The 15993-nt window shown below is 45.0% G+C and overlaps 1 protein-coding gene across 1 annotated transcript in view; it reads right to left on the bottom strand.

Annotated features, from left to right (window-relative positions):
• DTD1 (D-aminoacyl-tRNA deacylase 1) overlaps positions 1–15993 on the bottom strand; it is a 103074-nt gene that overhangs the window by 79872 nt on the left and 7209 nt on the right. Inside the window, exons 3-4 of the mRNA XM_075925770.2 lie at positions 11737–11972; positions 1339–1436 (exon numbers count right to left, since the gene is read on the bottom strand). Coding sequence (XP_075781885.1) covers positions 1339–1436; positions 11737–11972 — 334 coding nt within the window. The remainder of the gene's footprint in view (positions 1–1338; positions 1437–11736; positions 11973–15993) is intronic.

The following is a 15993-nucleotide window of genomic DNA, read 5'->3' as shown; positions in this document are numbered from 1 at the left end:
TTTGTTGTTTAAGTTTTTATATTAAAGAGAGACAGAGCTACCCTTAGTCTCTAGTCCAGGAGCATTCTCTGTGACTGCAAAAAGACTGTCCATAAAACACAAATACAGGCACAATCAAAACCTGGAAAATGGACAACAGGGCTTGCAATAGCCCACAGGAACTCAAGGCCACCTCATGCATTGAAATGGCATTCTTGGTTAGCATGATTCCACAGTGCTGCTTTATTGCACCAATTTTTAGGAACAGTCAAGGAGATAAGGGAAAGAATTATGTGAGAATACAGTAACAACTAAACATCAAGTATTATAGCCAACATACTGGTCAGTTCTGGGTCAGTTCCATGACACACGAGGGCCGATATGAATAAGCAACAGCAATTGCTGCTTTAGACTACAACTGAAAAACCCAATGTAAATCTACAATAATAAGTTTTACCCTAGAGAACAGCAGAAATCTCAATACCTGAGAGAAATTGAATTCTCAGAGTCCTCTCTTCTGAGGCAATGCATCACAGCCCTGTTGCCACTACTTCTTGTTAGCCTCAAATGCCGCTCAGGGTTTAAACTGGCAGCATTTTAATTTCGCAGAAAAACTAGCTTGCCTGTTGATTCCCCCATGTATCCACCCACGTACAATAGTCCCAAAATGTCAAAAGTCTTGATTATTTATTTTTTAAAAAGCAAATGCATTAGAAAAACAGTCTATGACTCATGATTAAAAGGATGCCTTAATGATGAACAACAAATGTATTATAAATGCTGCTCTGCATGACACATATGTGACCTTTAGCAAGATGGTAGGCAGCTTCCAAGAAGCCACGGAACTGAAGAAAAATGATTTCATTTTGAAGGGACAATTCACAAAGCATTAGGCCCTTATGACAAAAGGAAGCTGCACTTTGTGACACAGAACAAAGTAAAGTCCTGAGCCACCCAACTTTCCACCTTGAGAATTGTACAAGCATTTCCCTTCACTCTGAATGAGAGCCGCCTGATGGCTCACCTCAGGGATGGACTATAAGCCGGATGTGGCTCACCAGAGTTAGCCTCCGCCTGGCCACCAGCTCTTTTTTTTTAACCTGCGCCTCCACATGTACGACTTGACGCTCCTGTTGGTCACGGGGTGCTGTTCCCGGCCAATGGGAGTTGCAGGAAGCGGTGTCCCGGTCCGCGTCGACTCCCACAGCTTCCATTGCCAGGAACCCTGCGACCAATGGGTGCTTCAAGCGACCGCACTTGTGGAGGCGCCGGTAAATAAAGCACTAGCAGCCCACCAGGGGCTAATCCTGCTGAACCATATGTGGCCTGCGGGCCGGTTATTACCCACCACTGTCTTACCTGCTTCGGGTCCACAGTAGCAGCTGGAGACTCCAATTCTATAGTTACAGGACCATCATTCTGGATATGTACCTGCATGTAGGCACCAAACTTGCCATCTGAAAATGAAAAGAGAACCAATAAAGATTTCACGGGACTCGGACGAGCATGATGTGCACTATTGAAAAAGCGTGCTCCTGGTTTTGTTTAAAATGACTTATTGAAGTTAAGGCTTTGCACCTATATGTACCTATACCTAAATAAACAGGCTGACTTTCAGGAGCTCTGAGCACCCGGCACCTTCCTCGAATGAAATGCTTATGAATAAATTAAGCAGAAATAAACACTCATGCTTTAGCTTGTAAACTACTGATAGGGGCTAGGGAGAAACCTGTAAACAAGTTATTCCATAATAGTCCATTATGGAGGAGGGGGGATTAACTCTTCTAATACATCTAGTACTTGTAGGACATTAAACTAGATGGACCCATGGTCTGATCTGATATGGCAATTCCTGTTTCTGTCTGAAAGCTGGGACATTCATCACAGAGGTGCTGCAAACAAGTGTAATTGGGCTCCCATGGAGCGGGGTAGGAATATGCTTGCAATTACTAACTTAGAATGTTTTTTAATCATTGACATTTCTTGTGGACATATTTACGGGGGAGGTTTCGTACATCTTGTAGCACGTGGTTTCAAATAAAAAGGCAATGCGATATAATTTGGAGAAGTGACCATTTTTGTTGTGTTTCTATGGCGCCTAGTGTAACGGAGTTCCGGTTCATTCCTAGGGCTCCAAGGCTTTGTGGCAATTACAATAACCACCCACCCCATGGCTTATTTGGGTAAATGGGGCTTTCACACAGCCTGAAGTAGAAAGAGGTAGGGACACCGTTTCCAAGAGATGAGGTCTGCTCTTCACACAGAGAAGTAAATGCTGAGAGGATAACGGAGCTTCCAATACATAAAGAGAATTAGGATGGGTAGACTGGGCTTTTCGTTCACACCAGGATGGCAGACAAGAGGCAGCGAGTGCTTGTTGTGAGCGGCAAAGAAAGAAAGAGATGCAGTACAAGCTCTTGGTTTGTTAAGTCATAACTAGGGGACTGCACCCTCTGCTTGCTACGCTCGCCAACTGCGCTCTCTCTGGGGGTAGGCAGCCCCCAGCTCTGCCGCTGGCCGCGTCAGCCCCCGCTACTGCTACGGAAGACTGGGGTTGCGCCCATTCTGGGAGGCCGCCGGGGAGGGTCGGGCCGAGGCAGCTACCACTCTCCCCCCCGGCCGCTGGGGTGGGAAGGGCTGGGCCAGGGCTGCAGCGCAACTCTGGGCTGATGACGCCACTCTGTCATTCCACAGGAACAAGTTTCCAGTCTGTATCTGGAGGACAAGAGCACCCTATTGAACCAGAAGCAGCAAGCAGCTACAATGGAGGGCGGCTGATGAAGGTTCGTCGCTCATATTGAAAGGTAGAGGAAGCAGGAAGGCAGGAACAAGGGGCAGAGGTTGTGACATGAGGTTGGAATAGGGTGGGCACAGACAGGCCAAGCTGCTTAAGTCTCAGCAATGAATTACCCCAAATGGCTTTGCTTTTTTGGGGTGGGGGGGCACAGTATAACGTTCTAGTAATGCCTCCATAGTGTCTATTTCCAGCGGAGCTTCCCAAGACTTGTGCCTGGGCCTTCCGTTTCCTGCCAAACTGAGTCTCAAAGCAGTTATGGCAGCCTCAGGTTTTCTCCCTCCTGTCCTCGTCTGCTACTCCTCTTCCTTCTCACCCCTCCTCTAGTTCTTCCACAGCCTCCTGACATTCCTTCAGCTTCCTCCACCCCGAGTTTGTCCTCTTGCTCCGAGGGCTCTCCTTGTCTTCATTCACGCCTACGTGGTTGAGATGGGTTAGCTACTAGCTCCCCGTCTCACAGCGCCCCACTCCGGGGATGTCAATTTTGGATGGACATATTCCTGGAGGTTTTGTCACGTGACATAACCTTTCATTAAAGCTTAATCTTTAATTCCTAGTGACTCCAGGGGCATGAGCTTCAGTGTCCTTTTTAATCCTGCCTTTGACACAGCAGGCAGCAACACAGAGAGAAAAATGCTGGGCAATGCCTCATGGGAGAGGGGGAAAAGGATACCAGACAGTAGCAGTGATCCTACAGACCCTTTACTGCTGAACACGGGGGACTAGGGAACCCCAGAGGTAGCTTTGTGCACCCCAAGGATGGCACAGATCACTGACACACTGCCTGATGGCAACTCAGTCTGATCTTAACTGCTTTGGTGAAGAACGTCGGTCCAGCTGCAAAAACACTGGGCCATTTTGGATCCGGCTTGGAAAAGATTCTCTGCGGAGAGTAAATGGCCTTTTCTTAAACTTTGCCGTTCCCGAGTTTTTGTGCCTGCTGCCTGATCGTCTCTGATGGAACCTCTGATTGTGAGCAGAATTACAGGCTCACATTAACTTTATCTCAAAATTACGGGCTAACATGAGGTCAAATTTCCCGAGCACAAGGGCTTCTTCCAGTCTCTAGCCAACGCTGTGAAAAACCCCAGGGGCAAACCATTCCCCTGCCCTTGGAGTAGTGTTCCCAGCACAGATGCGCCCAGAGCCACGTCTAACAAATCAGATATCTCAGACGTTGGCAGCCAAGGGAGGTGATGCACAAATCCCATTTTAACTGCACAACAGACCTGAAGAAATGTTCGAGACCCATTTGGGGCCGGCCAGCCAAAAGCTGAGCCTTGCAACAAGTAATGAGCTGAATCCCAACCTATGCACTGTAGGAACCTCCAGTCTGAATCTCAGATGAGGTACCAGTTAACCAGTTACTGGTGAACATCACCCAGTAAGGGTGATGCTTAGCAGGTTCACTGGTTACATGCTAGTTTGGCCACAACAGATCTACTGCCACATAACCCTACATGTGCATGGAAAGGGTCTATAGAACGCAACTGTCTTTATAGCACATTCTGCAGCAGTACCTGATGTTGTCTGCCTGCCCAGTGCTTCGCATCCTCCCTTCGGGCCAAGAAGTAAAATTCCCATGGGCTGTGTCTACACTGGCATGAATTTCCGGAACTGCTTAAAACGGAATACTATTCCGTTTTCAGTTTTTCCGGAAAAGAAGCGTCTACATTGGCAGGCTGCTTTTCCAGAAAAGCCCTTTTTCCAGAAAAGCGTCCGTGGCCAATATAGACGCGCTTTTCCGGAAAAGAGCCCCGATCGCCATTTTCGCGATCGGGGCTTTTTTCCGGAAAAGAGTACTGGGCTGTCTACACTGGCCCTTTTCCGGAACAGTGTTCCGGAATAAGGACTTATGCCCGAGCGGGAGCAGAATAGTTTTTCCGGAATAGCGGCTGATTTTGTACAGTAGAGCATCGTTGCTTTTCCGGAAATTCAAGGGCCAGTGTAGACAGCTCGCAGCTTATTCCAGAAAAGCAGCTGATTTTCCGGAATAAGTGGCCCAGTGTAGACACAGCCATGTTGTTCCCAAGTGCAAAGTCCTTTGCTTGGGCTCTGAACTGCAGACAAACTTGACCAAATATGTCTTCACAAATGGAAGCGATTTGCTTTGAACAACAGTAAGCAAATATGCACCAAAGCTGCCATCTTCTTCATGATCATCAAAGATGTAACAACGCACCGTTGCTCTTTGGAGGCTAAAAGTCACAACAGCCAAAACGCAAAGCAAAAAAGAGATTTGTTGCAATAGAAACTCGCTCCTGATTTCCCTAAGGGCTGACAATTACGAAGAGTTATCGCTTTAAAAAAAGCTACAACAAACCTTATTTTCCATTCAAATAAAGATGCCATAAAATATTCACTATCCTGGGGAAATGCCATTCTATTCTCAATTGCTAACTAGCTACGCACCAAAAATACCAAGTAATCATGGAAAATAAAACACAATTTATGAGACTAAAGTGCTACCAAGCAAGTGAAAAACAGACTTGATCTCCCTGGTACTGCCTCTTTCTCAATTTGCAAACTTGCAGGAGACTGGAATATGAAAGGGGTCCCACAGGGAGATGACGTCAGAGCAATCAATAAGCCACAGTCATTATAATTCTTTTGCACATTTCTTAAACTCTTTGCCACCCACGACAGATTAAAACCCACAGAGAAAACAGATCATTTTTCTATATTTGTGACCCAGAAGTTTGCCAGTGAATCATGTGTGCCAATATTTTCTGGAGCTATTATAAATGATTCACAGCTGAAAAATAAGTTTTAAAAATACGGAATTTAACAATGGTTAACCAATAGCCATGTGCCCGGACCTGGAGTCTAACTACCTCTTCAAACATATAGGGAAAAATCTCTTCTACCACAATGCCGAGGACACAGTACTTTTTATAGGTTTGGTTCCCATTCACAGGGAGAGGTTCCAAATCTGCTGATCACATTAAATCTGGAACTCTAGCATTACATCAGCCTTGCCCACACCAAAGCATAAACCAGGATGCAAAGTGGTTACATGTTTACATAGCTTCCCCAGGAAGCAACTAGGGACTCTGGATAGACTTGTATCAAAAAGGTATTTGTGTAGTACATTCTCCGATACTACAGACACGGCACCAGGTCTGCACTCCTCCCCATACTTAAAATCGGCTGGATTGTTATGACAGACAATATTCACCTCGGGCAGAAGCTAAGCTTGTAGAATTTTGGCCCAACAGATACATAGAATTAGGAAAAAGAAGAGCTACTGAAAACAGCATCGTAAAATGGAAACATTTGCCACTCGTGCTCAGGCTACTTATACGTTAAGGCTTGGCCTATGTGGGAACTTATGTCGGGGACGGGCAAAGGTGGGAATAATCCACCCCACTGAGGGCTGTAAATTACACCAATCCAGGAGCCGGTGTGGACAGTGGTATGTTGGCAGGAGACCTTCTTCCACTGGCAGAGAGCACCTTCACCAGAGGTGCTGAACCAGTGTAACTGCACTGCGGTAGCGCTTCTAGCCCAGTCTAGCCCTAACTTTCTGTGTCTTCCTGCCCTAGCACCTCTCTTTCTACAAAGGTAGCACGAGTTGAACCTCTCTAGTCTGGCACAGCAACATACATGATCCGGCATGATTTTAGTTAGCCAAGTGTCCGCTTATCATGGGTGTGGCCAAGTTTCCCGCAGTCTCATAACATTTGTTTATAGCCACCAGTCCTGGCTCTCAGGTTTCTGTGCTGTTATTTAGCTCTAATTTACCCCTACATGTCTTCTCAGAGCCCAGCACACAGAGGAAGTGTGGGTAACGCTGCTAGACGATATTGACCCCCCGTGGTTCGGCAAATTCTCTGGTTCAGCACCAGTCAGGTCCCGAGGGAGCCGGACTAGAGAGGTTCAACCTGTGTTTCAAAATGGTGCGGTAAAAGGAAAACCAGCTTTTGTTCTATGCAGCTTCACTCTCTCCTGTGACCACACAGACAACACGAGGGGGAAGACTACCTCATCTAGAAAGTCTCCCCAAGAGCCACGCACGGGACCGTGGCTGGCAGCTGTTTGGTTTGCGCGTCAGCTTTCCAAGCGCACAAAGACCGGGCTCTAGCAGCTGCATAGGAGGGAACCTCAGAAGAAGTGGCAAGTGCACAGTGTGACTACTACCCGCTGCCTGAGTTCACCTTTCTCAGGGTGGGATTTCTATCAGCCTCTTGCACTTCAAGACTAGCTGTTCCAGAGCAGTGACAGATGAAAGATTGTAAGTTCACTCTAGTAGTCGCAAGCAGGCTGGTTTTGGTGTCTCTACCTGTTTCTAAAGGAGCCTTCTCCTTCACCAGGAGTCACCGTGTTCTTTACACATGCGGCAACTGCTCCATCCGGTTTGGGTACTTGTACCACAAATCGTTCAGCAAAACCTTTCAACTTTCTCTTTGAAACAACCACCTCATAGGCTGTTGGGCTAGCTGTAAGACTGGATGTATTTACAAACCACAAGTTCCTGATCACTTACATCGCCTCCCTTAATTTTTTGTATGAAATCCTTTCGCTTTAGCAGTTGATATGTATGGTCCCTCTAGGACCAGAGAAGATTCTCTGCCCACCGCCCCCAATTCTGTATTTAAGCTGAAACAAACAAGCCATTTCTGAGATTTGAGACTTTACAAACAGAGGGAATTTGGCTTTCAGAATATTCTTTGGACACATCTCTCAGATGGCATGGCCTAGAAACGTCACATTTGCTTTATTCGTAAATCTAGCTGAAGGCTTGTCTGCACTGTGCATTTAAAACCAAGTTTTCACCTAGGTTTTAGTCTTAACTTCCCCACTTTCTATACAAAGACCTCTGACCTGGGTTTGGAGGGACTGTCAGCCCAGGCTGACTACCCCAGCTGGGGAGGTGGCTAGTGCCCGAGTTCCTGTTTAACGTGGGTTGTAACCGGCTGGCTAAATCACTCAAGTGCTCAGAGTCCTCTAAAGCCCTTCCCACAATTTGCTCCCTAACGACAGACAAGTTCTCTTGGAACTGACACAAACAACTGAAAAAGAATATTAGAGCAACTCAGCACCACAAACCATAGGCTATACCCTAAGGCTTGGTCTACACTCTTGGAGAAGCATAAGGATCTTGCACAAAAAGGGTTTTTTGCGCCAAACGGCCACAGCCACACTGCTTGTTTTTGCACAAAAACGGCTCGGAATAGATTATGCAAATGAAGCATGACAAAATTCTAATCAGCACTTCATTTGCATTGCCTCTTCCGGCAAAAACTCGTAGTATAGACAGCCTAAGAGTGAAGAAATAGAGAGGCCACAATAACTCAAGTATGGCGTTGTAGGCAGCACACTCATCCCTGGACTAGGGTAACATGAATTCCAACCACATGGGTTAACTGTGCAGTGCAGACATAGTCTAAGGTCTTCCCTCGTATCTCCTCCCCCACCCTTCCCCTTTCCGTAATATCTCAGGGGGACTGAGTCTGCGTCCTGGACTAGTTCTCTAGCCTGTTGACCATTATCCTTTGTGTAGTCCTATAGCACCATAGAGACAAGCAAAAATATGTAGAGTATTACAAGCTTTCGTGGGCACAACCCACTTCTTCAGATGAGCAGGAATGGGATAAAAAAGGGAACCCAGAATTTATAACAGAAAAAACAAGGGAGAGAGAGAAAGAAAAAGAAGTACTTGTCATTTGTAGTGCCGATGCTAAGGAGGCTAATTGAGTGGGTTTGAAGTGTTAGCTTAACTATGCTATTGATGTAAATGAGGTATTAAATGTATGGAAGGCATCTCTGTTTGAAATTCTGGGCTCCCTTTTTTCTCCTTTCCTGCTCATCTAAAGAAGTGGACTGTATCCACGGAAGCTCACGATACTCTCTATATTTTTGTTCGTCTCCAAGGTGCCACAGGACCACTTGTTATTTTTAAAGTGACAGACAAAACATGGCTCCCCCTCTGAGACTCGTTATCCTTTTTTAAGATTTAATGCACAAAATAATTTCTGGCAATGAAGGCTGCTGACTTCAGGAAGTTTTCAGGACAGATTTCAGGGTGTCTGAATGCTCCAGGAGATTCTCAACTGGTCATTCCAACTTTGCCAGAAGTCGGGTGAACTCACCAAGCCCCATTTGGAGACGGTTTCACTGACTGTGTGTGCTCCATCAGCTACACTGGCCCATCTCAGCAAGATTACTACAGTTTGCAACCTCCATCAGACAAACTACCAGGCTTCCAAATGTTTACAAATTATGCTGGCAAAGCCATGGCACCTGTGAGCCCCACGCTGCTGGCAAGGAGATTTTAATAGCCACCAGCATAACTACACTCAGTAGGGTGCAGACTGGCACAGCCTCCAGAAAGCATAAAGCAGTAGTTGGTCTGGTAACTAAGCTAGTTTGAAATGAGTATTACCTGGCATGTTTGCGAGGACACCAACTCCCAACCCCTCAAATATTGCCCATTTTTAAACTTCCATTTGCGGCAAGACAGAGGCAATCAAGGCTACTTTTAAAGTAGATGTGGACATTCCAGAGATAGTGGTGACCACTATTTTATTTCAAATGCACAACTATAATGTTACTTAAGGGGGGGGGGGTCAGACACAAAGAGAGAGCCATTAAAATAGTGTTGTCAAAATACAAAAAGCCTTCAAGACAGACATTCTGGTAGGAGAGTTCACAAACAATGAACCAGAAAATGCCACACAGCCAGAAAACAACGCTCGATATGCCAAAGCCTCCATATTTCATTCTCTAGGTAAGAGTGAAACGTACATTGTTTTCCATTTGATTTCACTGAGCGGTGAGGCTTCAACTAAGCAAAGTCAGTATGGACCAGATGCTGAAGTCTCCTAACGTCAAGGGGAGTTTTGCTACTGCCTTCGGTGAGAGCAGAAACTTGACCTTCCTTAGTAATAACCTGACATTCACATAAAAGGAAATATGTGATTTAGGCTCTGACTACGATGGATAAGAAGGATCCTGAAAGCTACAGTTTAAAATTTCAGGAGGCAAAAACTCTGTAATTTGATCAGATTGAGGTTTACTCTATTAAGTGTCAAAACTTAAACATCCATTAGAACAACATGACTTCGATCATTATCAGCATACCAACTGCAAAAAATATTAGACTAAGATACCGGAAAGCTGACAGGAGACTGACATTTTAGGAATGTATTTCATCTCTGGCAGACATGAGATCTTTTGAAAGTCTGTATGAGAAACAGGTATCTGGGTAATTATCATACACACACTGTCAATCAGGAGATTAACCCTTACACCTTTCCCTATCTCCCATTTTTCTCCTTACTTTTCTGTGTTCTCGTAAGCAGGATAAAGCAGACCTTTACAATACAAGTTATATTTTTACACTTCAATCTACCCTCCCAGTGATAGCAATATTTACACAATTACCCTTTCTGTATACACTTGTGTGCGATACAGTTCCACTAAACATTCAGTATAAATTAGAAGAGGACCACAGGAAGCGGAGAGAAAAGGTGAACAATGGGATGATCACAAGAGAGAATGGGGGACCCACCATGTTTCCTTTCACAAAGAGAAGACTGCTGTTCAGTTACCACGAATGAAGCAGAGGACAGAATAATTAAGAGTAGATCCAATTATCTACAATATATCCTACTACAAAACTGCATCTCTCCAGTCCAGCATCCTCGGAACCAGACTGGTGCTGAACCAGAGAATTTGCCAAACCACAGGAGGTCAATGTTATCTAGCGGCATTACCAACACTTCCACTGCTTACTGGACTCTGAGAAGACATTTAGGGGCAAATTAGAGCTAAACAACAGCATGGAAATCTGAGAGCTAAAACCCAAACTTTATGGGACTGCAGGAAACTTGGACACACCCCGATAAGTGGACATCCAGCTAAGTAAAATCATGCCGGACCACAGATGTTGCCGGACCAGTGAGTGCCAGACTAGAGAGGTTCAGCATGTACAATCACTAGCATGTAACATGGTGGGAAATGAAGGAATAAAAAGTGAAAATCATAATGTTCACTCCCCGGTGTGTGTGTGTGTATATATATCTTTAAATGGGACCAGCAAAAAAGCCTTAAGGAGAAGAGAAGATTCTGGTGTGGTCTAGCTATCTGAGGGCATATCTACACTACGAAACTATTTCGAAATAACTAAAATCAATGTAATAACTCCCAAAATAACAAAACTGAAATAGCATGTCCCCACTATGAGGAAGCCTCAAAATTAGTTTGAGGCAGACTCTGTTAATGAGGATGCACAAACTTGACTTAGAGCCCCAGGAAGGACTGGGGAGTAAATAATTCAAATTACTCTGGGGAGCAGTTATTTTGAAATAGCAGCAGTGGCATATCCACACTAACACTACTTCAAAATAACTCTCTCAAAATTAGCGTTACAGGCGGCCCCTGACTTGTGACGCAATCGGTTCCTGGGGAAGCGTCGCAAGTCAAGGGTGTCATAACTCAAACCCGCATTTACGATAGGCAGCGTGCACTGTCGTAAATGTGGGCCGAGGACATAAGTCGGGGGATTTTGGCCCCTTACGCACTTACAAAAATGGTCGTAAGTGCGGGGGGGAGGGGGTCACAACTCCGGTTGTTGTAACGCCGGGGTTTCCTGTATTCCCTGAGAAAAGCAGGAGTGCCGATATCAAAATAAACAACCCATTATTTCAAAACAACAGGCTTGGTAGTGTGGAAGCTCCACTTACAAATTCAACCTAATGGGGGTTATTTCGAAATAACGCCCTCGTACAGACCAGGGCTGAGGCAAGATCGAGGCATCAGCCCATGTATCAAAGAATCAGTGTTATGAGATGGCACAGAGAAGATGGCAACTCTTAGGGAGCAGTCCATATAAGCAGCTTTTGCTGGTGACACAGACTTAAAGCCCTGACAGGACTCTCTTCCATCCTAAACAGGAAAGACAAGTCACTCAGAACATTTCTCTACGTCACCCTTCTCCCAGTGCATTGGGTCTACCTTACCTTTAATAAGCTCCGGTTTGTAGGCTTTTTTCAGCTGGTCTAGGAAGCTGTTGTAGAAAGACTCTGCTTGCTCGGCAGGCATAGCCATATGATAGTCCGGTTTGTTTCCTTTCAGGATGCACTGCAGAGTAAACTGGCTGACACAAAGCACCTCGTACTGTTTATCCATCACGCTTTTAGACCAGTGTTTCCCACTTTCGTCTTCGAACACGCGCAAGTTTAAAATCTTGCGAACCCTGTGTGGGGGAAACAGAACAGTGAAGGCTACCTGCATGACCTCGAATCGTTTGCTATCATCACGTGTAAGGTAAGGTCAACAGACGTAAATGCCAGGGCGCTGTTTCGGGAGAGTGGGGGAGTAGTTGCCGTGCATACCGGGAAGCGACTTGCTTTTCTTCCCGTTCCCCTATCAGGGAGCATGGAGAAAATACACAGATTTTGTGAGTAACTCCTCTGCCACCTCCCTTCACCAGCCAGGCGTGAGAGGCATGCACAGAAGTTGCGTACTTTCCCCTCGCTCCCGGACGGTCAGGGGAATTTGAAGAAAAGCAAGCTGAGTCCCGGTATGCATGGCTGCTCCCCTCTCCCCGCCCTCCTGAAATGGCTCCCTTGCATAAATGGCTCCCGGATAGATGCAAGCACAGGTAACAAGATCCCAAATGGCAAAGCTACCAGCCATTCATTCATCCCTTCCCCGCAAGGCAATCTTATCAATATCACACATGCAGAAGCACGGGCACGAAAGCCCTGGCAAACTCTTCATGCTATTTGTATTAACGTCTTCTTTTAAACACCCTGCTACAGACCGTGGGATTGGGAGGGGAACGAAGTAACGACAGGCCAGGGAGAGCAAGGAGAAAATCGTGGACTCTGAAAGCTCACCTTTCCCTGGCTACATCAAGATAGCACTGTCTGATGTACAACGTGAGCAGGCATTGAGACCTACGAGCCTCTCAATGTGTGGAGAAATTAAGATGTATTACAAGAAAGTTTAGGTGAGAAAATTAAGGTCTCAGGCATCAGGAAATGGCTCCTCACCACCTGAGCTCTACCGCTTGCGCAGGTATAGCTAGTCGCCGGGAGGGCAGCAGCTCTCCTGGGGTCAGGCCTGGGTTTCGCTAACACTGCAAGGAGGAATGAAGGGGCACTGCTCTTTGCCCAGGAAGAGAGGACCAGTTAAGCCAGACAGCCCAGGGTCCATGAAAGCAGCCAGAACAGGTGCAACGGAATTAGAGGAGGGCAAAACTCTCGGGGGGGGGGGGGGAAGGGAGGGAGGTTAAACTGGTGATTTTAAGATAAAGAATTTGGGCACACGGTTAATGAAATGGGGAGGACAAGGGTTTATTTGAGGGAGCAGAATTGAAGTAGAAAACAAAACCAATCACCCGCACTGAGCACACAAACAGGCCCCAAGACACTACGAACTTGACCCAACAATAGTCATAAGCAGAGATGCAATTGCCTCTTCTGTATGTATGCAACTAGCTCGTTTCCAGCGTACAGTCAGTCAGAATACTCCATTTCCATCCACCTTGATTCTTTTAGGTTCTTCCTTTAACTTTTCCTCTGTTTCATCACTTTACCTCACCTAGCAACGAGTGCTGTGAGGTAAAGTTTGTTTGGAGGAGCACATCCAGGGCAAAATGCTACAGCCATCTATTTAAATTCATCACATCGTGCCGCACAGAAGAGGACGTCGTTAGCCTACAGTTGGAACTCACTTATTGTTGCCTTTCCGCTGTTGTGATGGCATAAAAATGCATTGATGTTCAAGAAACTCTGGATGTCAAATAAAGAGAAACTGCTCCTGAATCAAGCTGCTGATTAAAGGCTGCTGGCAGAGACTTAAATCACATCATCCCAGCTACATTTTGCAGACAGTGACAGCACTCAAATGACAGTCTCCCTTGCACGATCAGCAGATAAAATTTCATTCAACGGCTCTTGAAGAATCTGGTTCAAACTAATTTGTCATTTTTGCTCCTTAGCAATTCTGGAGCATGCTTATATTTTATTTAAGAATATCTCTCTCTTCAATAATTCAGTCCATTTGGTTGGTTGTTTCCTGCCTTTTCATTTAGCTTCGTATATGTTGGGTGGGATAAATTAATCCCTTGGAGTTCAATGATCCCTATGTTCTAATCGCCCCTGTGCAGTACTGGTCACCAACGTTCACGGTTAATAAAGCAAATGTGAGATACAATGAGCCAGTGAATTGAACACACTGTGAAGATGGGTAGCTCAGCATCACACAGAACCCCATTTTCAAATTTCTTGCCCATCTTCTAGTTTTAGATTCTAGCAAGTCAAGCCCCGGAATGGTTCACAACTCCGCCCACTGCTCTCTTCAGTATCCAATGATAGTTACTGCCGCCCATTCTCCACTCTTCTCTCTAATCAGCAAGGACTCACCCATTTCACTCACCTTCTCCTTCCCCATTTACACACTTCTTCCATTTTCTTAGGGTATGTCTACACCAGAGGTTGCAACCTACGGTTTTAGAGCCAAATATGGCTCAGTACGGAACCAAATATGGCTCTTGTGTCACCCCCAAAACACACACAACTTTTTAAATTAAAATGAAAAATTAATTCAAAATTTTAAAAAACACGTAATTACTCATGTCGAGATGATTTTTTTTGCCCTTTTCACTTTTAATGGTTCATTTTAACAGCCATTTATCCTCTCCACTCATTGGGGGTTTTGCATGTTTCCTTTTTATTTGATGGTCCCGAAATCATTCCATCATCATACGTGGTGGTGAACTCTGTAACCCCCCACAGTAACAATGGCAAAGAGAGATGACAAGTACCAAAATTTTCAAAAGGAGCGGACAGATTTGCGTGTATTTGTGGATAGGTCAGGATCTCCACACGGTTTCAATTGTAGTGACAGGCTGTTCTCAAACAAAAACAAAAACAAAAACAAATACAAATTTCAGGACAAAACTTGCAGCATTTGCTACAAAATACCCCAAGGGTGATGCCCGAAAAAAAAGCTTGCAAGGAGCTGCAGCGAAAAATGAACATTGGACAAAATAGCCTGTAGGCCTGGTCAAAAAAAGGTGGGATCTTAAATTCCAGAAGTTTTACCGGCTCATACAGCAGTAGTCAAGAGGAGAAGCCTTTCACTGATGGGGATCACATGAAGAGATGCATGCTAAAAATTGGTCATGAGCTATTTGACGAGTTTCACAACAGGGACAAAATCTTACAGAAAATTCAAGACATGCCATTATTGGCAAAATCAGTCCATGACAGAGCTGTGAAAATGGCCCATCAAATCGACAAGGAACAAAAGCAAAATTTGAGTACAGCTACTTCTTTTTCGTTTGCTTTGGACAAGACAACCAACACACGTGACATTAATCGGCTGTGTATTCTGGGATGATATATTTGTGGAAATGCTGTGCACAAAAAAATGACTGCGATATTACCAATGAAAAATTAAACAAAGGGTAAACATCCTTAAAACTATGATGAACTTTGTAAAGAAGAAAAAAAATACAGTTGGATAATCTGGTGTCTGGGTGTATGGATGGTGCACCTAGTATAGTTGGCAAATACAGGGGATTCCTTACTCTTTTCAGAACAGTTGAATTGTCTGCTTTTGAACTTTCATTGCTTTGTGCATCAGGAAGCACTTTGCGCGCAATCTTGTGGGACTGAACTCAGAAATGTAAAGGGATTAGCCATTCACATTGTCAACTGGATTCTTGCCCAAGCCCTAAATCCTTCTCATTTTCAGTCACTTCTCCAGGAAATCGATTCTGAATACCTCGATCCACTAATGCACAATGTTTGCTGGTTATCTCGTGACAAAGTTTAGTCTCATTTTGCCACCTGCATTAACAAGATTAAGCCATTTTTGAATATGAAGGGTATCAAACACCCCGAGTTGCTCAAGTTCACTGGTTGCTCAAGTTTTACTATGTCGTCAACATTATGGGTCCTTTGAATGAGCTGAACTTTAAGCTACAAGAGCAATGAAATACAGCCCTAACTCTGCAGCAGGCAATGTTTGGATTTGAGTCAAAATTGACCTTCTTCATTAAAGATATTGAGATGGGCACATTTTGAAAAAATTACAAATGTTTTGTGATTCATGTCAGAGAGAGAATTCAAACAACAGCCTTGATTTGCAGCAGCTTGCCAGGTTTGCGTTTTCAGAAACGCTCAACTTTTCACAGGCAGACTGAAGAGAGACTATACGACCTTGTTTCTTAAACTGTGTTCCACAGAGACGTACAGGTGTGC

Source organism: Pelodiscus sinensis, chromosome 3, assembly GCF_052426305.1.
Source record: "Pelodiscus sinensis isolate ZL-2025 chromosome 3, ASM5242630v1, whole genome shotgun sequence".
NCBI classification, from domain to species: Eukaryota; Metazoa; Chordata; order Testudines; family Trionychidae; genus Pelodiscus; species Pelodiscus sinensis.
Note: the sequence above shows the minus strand (reverse complement) of the source record. Positions and strands in the feature narration are given on the sequence as shown.